Below are 8378 nucleotides of genomic sequence, written 5' to 3'. Positions count from 1 at the left end.
TTACTGTGAGGAAAATTTTCATGAACATGTAGTATTTAATATCAGAGGGGAAGTAGAGTATTGCAGGAAAACTAGTGAGAAAACAACTGCAAAAACAACAGACTCAAAATGTACAATTAATCCTCTTTATGTAAGTGACAGTGGAGAATACTGGTGTGGGACAGCAGAAGGGAAGAGAAGCAACAAAATCAACATCACTGTCACTGGTATGCTTGAATGACGCCAGTAACATTTTGTCACAAACAAACACAAGTTTAACAATTTAAAAATTTAAGTCACTTGTCGTACAGCTGGTTTTGTGATCCTGGAGAGTCCTGCTGTTCCTGTGATGGAGGGAGAAGCTGTGACTTTGAGATGCAGAAACAAGTTAACTCTCTCAGACTTCATGGCTGATTTCTATAAATATGGAGTCCACATCAGGAACAACTCAACAGGAAGCATGACCATCCGCAAAGTTTCAAAATCGGATGAAGGACTTTATAAATGCAGCATTTTAGGAGTTGGAGAATCACCAGAGAACTGGCTGCCTGTGACGGGTGAGACACTGAAGAAGTATTTTTTTGTTGTTGATGTTTATTTTGGTTTTCCTTTTTTTTTTTTAATTTCAAAAGTAGTAGTTTTCATTTCAAGTGTATTGATGCATGCCACCAGTCATCCAGGTAGGTAAATCCCAAAAGGTTGATTCAGAGTCTACTGCTTTGTCCAATTAAACACAGCATTTCACTGCAAAACAATTTACTGTTAATGTACTGTGGCAGTACATATGGAGAAAAAAAGTATTTGCAGATATATTGTACAACTATTCTAAATTACATTTAAATGTTAAATAATAATTCCATTAATACTTCCTTTAATAATCAGTATTTGATTTACTTTATAATTTATATTTCAATATACTCATGATTACAACACTCTCTGGAATCAGAGCAAAAGTTTGTTTTGTATATAAATGCATTTGTTTAGTTGTTCATTAGTTGTGTATTTTAACATGGTAGTCTACGGGGATGGATTAACTTTTGAAGAACAGCTTGAGTGGACATTAAAGGTTCTGCAATTTCTGTCAATTTTTCAGCCAGTCACTTGGAGATTTACCTCATCTTACGGACTATGCTAACCATCATGTTGATGGCTCTACTGCTGCTGCTGGTGGGACTTGTTCACTGTGGAACAACTGGTGGGACATTTACAACAACTAACTTATATTCACCCACATGTAAATATAATTGTTATGAGACAGGACACAGTGCAGACAATGATGATGAGTAGTACAAATAGAAAAAGACATCTACGTACTTCATTAATTAATTAATTTGAGACTTTTATTTTGGTTGGTTAGGTTTCTAGAAGCAGATGTATCATGAGCTGTGATAGTTTCAAGAAATGAAAACCTATATATATCTATATATATCTCTATATATATAGATATATATCTTAGGGGTGCAACAATACTCGTATCAATATTGAACCGTTCGATGCAGTGCTTTCGGTTCGGTACGCATATGTATCAAACAATACAAAATTTTTCATTTGTTTTATCAACTTTCCTTCTGACGGTGCTGTCTGTGTTGAGCGCTCAGTGGATCTGCGCTCGACGGTGCAGCTTAGGCGGAGTAGCCGAACGCAGATTCACTGAGCGCAGGGCAAGCTAGCGAGACAGAAGTTAAGCTCTCGTTGCAACATGGCAAATTGAACCTCCCCCACCCTCATTCATATATATATATATATATATATATATATATATATATATATATATATATATATGTTCTTCCTCTACACCCCCCCCCCCCCCCCCCCCCAAATTTTTTGCACATGTCGAGGAGCGTGTCAGGCTACATTTCACTGTGTGTTATACTTGTATAACTATGCATGTGACAAATAAAGAACCTTGAACCTTGATCCTTCAGATCTGGCGTTTGCAACTATTTTGGTTTTCATGTGACGTATGACCCTGAAGGTAAGTGCCTCATGGACAAAAGTAAAACAGCATGTCTGATGTGCCACGCAATGCTCAATTACATTGGTGGCAACTAGTGCGTTAGCGCAGTTTGCTCGTTAACGTGTTGGCCATCCAGCCCCACGCACAGAGCGATCCGCAGTAGCTCGTTAACGGAGATTTGCCGTGTTGTGGCGTTAACATCATTTCAACGAGATTAACCTGAAAGCACTAGTGGGAACACAACGAATATGACTGCACATTTACTCCGACACCATCCTAGTGCAAAGACAAGTAAATGGTAAATGGCCTGTATTTATATAGCGCTTTACTAGTCCCTAAGGACCCCAAAGCGCTTTACATATCCAGTCATCCACCCATTCACACACACATTCACACACTGGTGATGGCAAGCTACATTGTAGCCACAGCCACCCTGGAGTGCACTGACAGAGGCGAGGCTGCCAGACACTGGCACCACCAGGCCCTCTGACCACCACCAGTAGGCAACGGGTGAAGTGTCTTGCCCAAGGACACAACGACCGAGACTGTCCAAGCCGGGGCTCAAACCGGCAACCTTCCGATTACAAGGCGAACTCCCAACTCTTGAGCCACGATCGCCCAGACAAAAACAACAAGCACGCATGCTGCAAACTTTACCCGAGTCATTTAGACAGCCGTTAGCACATGCTTTTCCTTATGGGGACCTGATATGTTTAATATGCTGCTGAGAATATAGCCCAGAAGAAGCGGATAGTATAGCTTTTATTTTGGAAAGAGCCATTTCTCTGTAATAAACTCTCTTTTCCAAAGATGAGTGATTTCTCGATCAGATAGATTTATTATTTTATCCCTTTGTTGTTTCAGCAACATTAAATTTAAAAACTGTACTTTTGAGTTAAAATATATACTTATAATTTTAATAAATGACAAATTAAAAAGACATGAACATTTATTTTGTATCGAAAAAATATCGAACCGTGACACCAAAGTATCGAACCGAACCGAACCGTGAATTTTGTGTATCGTTGCACCCCTTATATATATATATATTTCTGTTGTCTTTTAAATAATAAAGACAAAACAATTTGATTGATAGTTTTATATTTTTAATAACAAACTGTATGCCGCATTATATCTCACAGAGATCCTCACATGCTTTGTATCAAAAAAGTGATTAATGATAACAATACAATAAAATATGTAATAATAAGATATGTATAGATGTTTTGTATGGAAAAATAATTCATAATGGTGTGTTTTGATTTTAAGTGAAAAACCTTTTTGACAGCAGTGGTGAGTATCTGTGTGTGAGTGTGCATGTGTGCTAACGCGTGTTATAAAATGCTTTTACCTATCTGGGGAAACAGGTGGGACAGGGGCAGGTACGCCCTCTCACGGCCAAAGTCCAGGCCATTTTGGATTTCCCAGTACCAACAACACGCCGTCAACATTTTCTGGGTGTGTGTGGCTACTACCGTGGGTTCTGCAAAAATTTTGCCACAGTAGTTACTCCCTTGACTGCATTGACAAGTCCGTCACACCTCTTTTTGTGGAACTCTGACTGTCAGGAAGCATTTGACTCAGCCAAAGCCCTGTTATGCAGTGCCCAGTGTTAGGTGCCCCTGATTTTACTCGCGCGTTCAAGTTAGAGGTGGATGCCAGTGCTTATGGTGCAGGTGCTGTACTTTTGCAGGAGGATGACCGGGGAATTGATCACCCAGTGTGCTACTTCTCGAAAAAGTTCAATAAGCATCAGATGAATTATAGCACAATTGAGAAGGAGACTTTAGCGTTACTTTTGGCCCTCCAACATTTTGAAGTGTACGTCAGTTCCAGCCCTGTACCAACTGTTGTTTATACTGACCACAATCCCCTGGTCTTCCTTTCTCGCATGTGAAATAACAACCAGCGCCTCATGCGATGGTCCTTGTTGCTCCAGGATTTTAACATTGACATTCATCATCTCCGAGGGGCTGATAATATTGTGGCCGATGCACTATCCCGAGTAGAGACCTAGATTCAGCATCTCTTAAAGGATGGAGATGCTTGATTTTAGATGGGGGGGTGTTATGACCCAGGTCATTGTTGCCGTGTGGTGCTGTTACTCGCCACACCATACGGGGGTTTGTACTCTGTGATGTTTGTGTTATGTAAGTTTCCAGGTGGAGGCTGACCATTGGTGGAAGAGGGAATGAGGCCAGCTACAAATTGGGACCTGACTGGGCCGTCAGCCTCTCCTACTACTTCCTGTTTCCAGTGAGCTGCGCGTTTGGGGCCCTTCGTGGAGTGTGACAGAGCTGGGCTGCAGCAAAAGCAGTTTAGAGAGTCGTATCTGGACATGGTAGCTGTAGGGGTGGGAAGCCGTTTCTTTTACAACCTTTTTCTCCTGTTTCGGGTAGGGAGACAGATTAGAGGTTTGTATTTTCTTTTGGGGTTGATTCACTATAGGTAAGTTAGTTCTGATTCATTTCCAGTGTGTTTTGTTTGTTGTTTTGGCCATGCCCACCCTGACGCTCACTACCTGTCAAGTTAATAAAACGACTAGTCATTGTAAAGCTGTGGCTGTGTGATTTACTTCTTTTTATTATTTTTCTTGTGTTGCACTCCAGCCCCCCAGGCCAGTGTGTAACATAATTACACACTGGCCTGGGGGGCTGTGTAATTAATTAAACTGATTTTTTTTGACAAAGCTTTTGTGACACCAGAAGGCAGTGAAGATGAGGGGGGCTGAAGGCAGCATGGACCGCTGGAAGACTTTAATTCATTTTATTTCCATTTGTTTAATCCGAAAAGGGAACATCACAAAGTGCACATCACTTGAGGTGGTGTGAGAGCAAGACTTTCCGATAGTGTCAGGTGCATTTTCACACATCAACCAGTCTGGACTGGTAAGACAGTTTGACCGTTTGTTTGAACCCTAGGATAAGACTCCTCCCCAAGCCATCATTACACCAAAAAAATAGAGGTGGTCCTACCCTTTAGAAAACGTATGAATAATAAACCAATTTCAATGAGGCAGGTTCTCACTTTGACCAGTGAGAGATCAGGGAAGGCCAGGTTTAACCTGATCTGTGTAACACAGCTGTTTGAGGGGTTATGCCCCCCCACCACCTCGACAGCTGTCCAACTCCCCCTCCACTCTTGAAGCCAGTGATCGGTGAGAGACCAGAACCCTCTCGTCTACCTGGATTTTAGCTAATGCCCAAGACTCTTGGCTGACAGTTGAGCTACCAAGCTGGGGCTCCTCCCTGAGTTGGTCCTACTCCTAACCATTACCAGTTAGATAGCCGGGGACAGTTTTGACACAGCCAATAAGGAACACAGCATAGTTTACAGCCTTCTGGTGAGGGGTTAGAGGTTTAGAATCAGGCAGAGGCTGAATTCGGAAGTCTTTGTCTGATAACCTTTCCACAATAACCACGTCGGATTCCGAGCTGATCAAAACAGACGCCAGTTTGCTGCTGTACTTATGTTACATCAAGGTACATCTAGCTACTCATCTTCTCATCTGTAGATCACTGGGTTTTATAGCACTTTTAATACGCTTTTAATACGCTTTCAAATGTATTTAGCCTTAAGTTTAAGAACAATTGTCGGGTCGCAAATTTTGAAGCCAATATGGTAACCTTATCCCATGAACGCTGTGGAGGTCCAGCTTTTCAGATCCAATTAAAATCAAATCACTCAAAAAGATTCTCTGGGAAAGAGTAGAATTCTTAGAGTGTCAATAGAGTGTAAATAAAGTCTGCAACACGGAAAAAGCTGTGGCCATACTATTTATTACTGCGCGCTGGAGAGCCAAAACACGTCAAACATCACAGTTCACAGTCATGCCAGCTCTGCACTTGGGGCGTCTCTCTCTCTCTGTATCTTTCAGTTACAACAGGTTTCTGTCCCACAGGCTGTGGCTGGGCAGAGAGCAACTCCCACTATCTTTTCCCAAGAAGCTCCTGGCGCTGGCCCTAAGTTTCATCCTTCTAAGCAAAAACAGTTAGCAGATAGCATAGTGAAAAATCATTACGCCTAGCTAAGCTGTTTTTTTTTGTTTTTGTTTTTTTTACGAGGTCATACTGACACATACTTCATCTAGGCATGAAAAGGTTATCCAGAATCATACAGTGAAGTTCTAACCACCTAATTCTAAATATAAGGGTTAACTAGAATTTTCCCATTGCAAGAGTTTATTGAACATATTTACAACAAAAATAACAACAACAAGCAAAACAAACGAAAAGTGAAGCAACCCCTGGGTGTAGAGCCTTAAAGCACAAACAGAAAAGACACACAAAAGACAGACAGGAAAGAAGGAGCAGGCAAAAAGCTACCCAATGCATATCGGACTCATCTTATATAGGGACAGTGATTCCCCCCTCCTGCCGTTGGGTACCCTTTCATCCTTTGTTCTTTCTTTTCATCTTCCACTTATGATACCTACACCAGCGGTCCCCAACCCCCCCCTGGTACCGGTCCGTGAGTCGTTTGCTACCGGGCCGCGAGAGTTGAGGCTCAGGTGTGAAATGTATGGTTTTCGGGGTTTTTATCGGTTTTCAGCGTTATTTTGTCATCGTTTTTGTTAACTCGGTTTTCCTGGGTCTTTTCACGTGTGTTATGAATAAATCTTCTTTTTTCCGGTACCGGTACTACTTTTATTTTGTTGTATTTATCCGCGACACCTTAAAGGCCGGTCCGTGAAAATATTGTCGGGCATAAACCGGTCCGTGGCGCAAAATTTTGGGGACCGCTGCCCTCCACCATAACTTCTCGTAAACCAGTCTTTTATCCATCATTGCATTGGGTCCTTTTGTCAGTTTTATGGCCAAAGTGAGTCTGAAAGTCTGCAGGAAGGCAGCTAACAGTTAATCACTTCAAAAATTTTGTTGGGTGCGCAGGGCAGACATAAACTGCTATCTATGCTGAGTAAGGGTTTATTCTGCATGCTTCTGTTGTACAGCCATGTAAAGGGCTGCAGTCCAGTTAAACGCAGCTGCATGCAGAGAAAGGGTCCAATGCGCATACTTTAGCAGTGCCAAGCTGAATGAACCCTATTGTGGACTAGTCACAGTTGGCCATAGCACTATCAAAGGTTACATATCATTGCTAAATTTTCAAACAGTATTGATCAACATTCATACAAGTGGCACAACGTTTTCATTAATATAATGGTAGATATATATGATCTATATATATGGTTCATGAGATTTGAACATGCAGGTTAAATGCTTAACACAGTGACTCACCTAAATAAAACACTCCATTGTGAGTGGGCCTTGTATATATGAGTATATATGGTTACACAGAATTTATGTGAGTAAATATGATTACATGTCTAATGTATGTCATAATAAAATCTACAACACAATGTAACTGAAACATTGTAACTGATACATTTGATTTCATGTCTTTCGCTTGTATGGTGTACCATTTTGTTCATACGCTATTTTTAATGCATTAACAAAATTATAATATGGTAAAGCAGAGTTTAAAGCCCTCCTTTAGAAAATCAATTATGCAGATGTCACTTCATTACATTCTTTTGTCAATACCTTTACAATTTTGAAACATTTAAATTAGCGTTTGAATTTAGGGTAATGGACAATCCCTCAGTCAATTGACTCATCCTTGTTTTCTTGCCAACAGTGAAATGGATTTGTTCTTGTGGTGGGGCGTAGTTTGCGGTGCCTGCACGGCATTCGCAATCACCCCCGCCGTGTTACAACACAGGGACTCAGGGGTTGTTGTGTGTCATGGTGTGATGCAAGTCAATAAAGATGGCTCAAAACTGTGACCTGTGGACTCGCCGTGCCTTATTTACGCCACAGTTCTTTATTTTAGGTTCTTTTTAAGCTTTCTGGGTTCAATTTAGCTATTAAACTTAGCTGGCTAGTCACAAGGAAATATATCTTTCCCCTCTGTATACGCTTGTTATGGCCCTGGGCCTTGGAGAGAGTGAGACTGCCCTTTTGTGCTTATGCAAATCAAAGTGTTCCAGGACTCGTGGATGACTGGCTGCTGGGAGTCCTGTGCCAGCCTTCTTTTATGCAGATCACAGTGTGCCAGACCTCCACTCCATGGCCACTCCATGACCAATTGACTGGCTGATTGTCTGCACCTGGGAGTATAAAAGGCTGAAGATCCTTCACACTATGGGGAACTGTTGCTCTTAAGTGAACATGCAGTGTCCTCCTCGTCTGCTTTGCATCTGAAGCTTGTTTGTTAAACCTGTTCGCTGTGTTGCTCTTTGTTTAAACCTGATATACAGCTGAACTGAGTTTGATTAGAGTTTTGTGCCGCCAGCCTGCTTTAGTTAACCCTTAGCTTTTACGCTTGACTGTTTTTGTTTTTTTTATGTAATTCATTCATTCATTCATTCATTCATTCATTTATTTGTTCATTTTCAGGCACAACAAATACCTATATTGAACATAAAATGCACAAAACAAAA

General features: G+C 41.2%; 1 protein-coding gene across 1 annotated transcript in view; it reads left to right on the top strand.

Moving 5' to 3' along the window:
• The window catches only part of LOC146579066 (low affinity immunoglobulin gamma Fc region receptor II-like), a 4823-nt gene extending 595 nt beyond the window's left edge, over nucleotides 1–4228 (top strand). Inside the window, exons 3-6 of the mRNA XM_085267898.1 lie at nucleotides 1–206; nucleotides 291–536; nucleotides 1046–1174; nucleotides 4092–4228. The exon at nucleotides 1–206 is cut by the window's left edge and continues 64 nt beyond it. Coding sequence (XP_085124024.1) covers nucleotides 1–206; nucleotides 291–536; nucleotides 1046–1174; nucleotides 4092–4228 — 718 coding nt within the window. The remainder of the gene's footprint in view (nucleotides 207–290; nucleotides 537–1045; nucleotides 1175–4091) is intronic.
• The last annotated feature ends 4150 nt before the right edge of the window (nucleotides 4229–8378 follow it).

The sequence above is a fragment of the Mchenga conophoros genome, linkage group LG3 (genome assembly GCF_057382185.1).
Source record: "Mchenga conophoros isolate Kocher_MC1m ecotype Shallow Benthic linkage group LG3, M_conophoros_male_GT1.1, whole genome shotgun sequence".
NCBI lineage: Eukaryota > Metazoa > Chordata > Actinopteri > Cichliformes > Cichlidae > Mchenga > Mchenga conophoros.
This window is presented reverse-complemented; position numbering and strand designations above follow the sequence as displayed.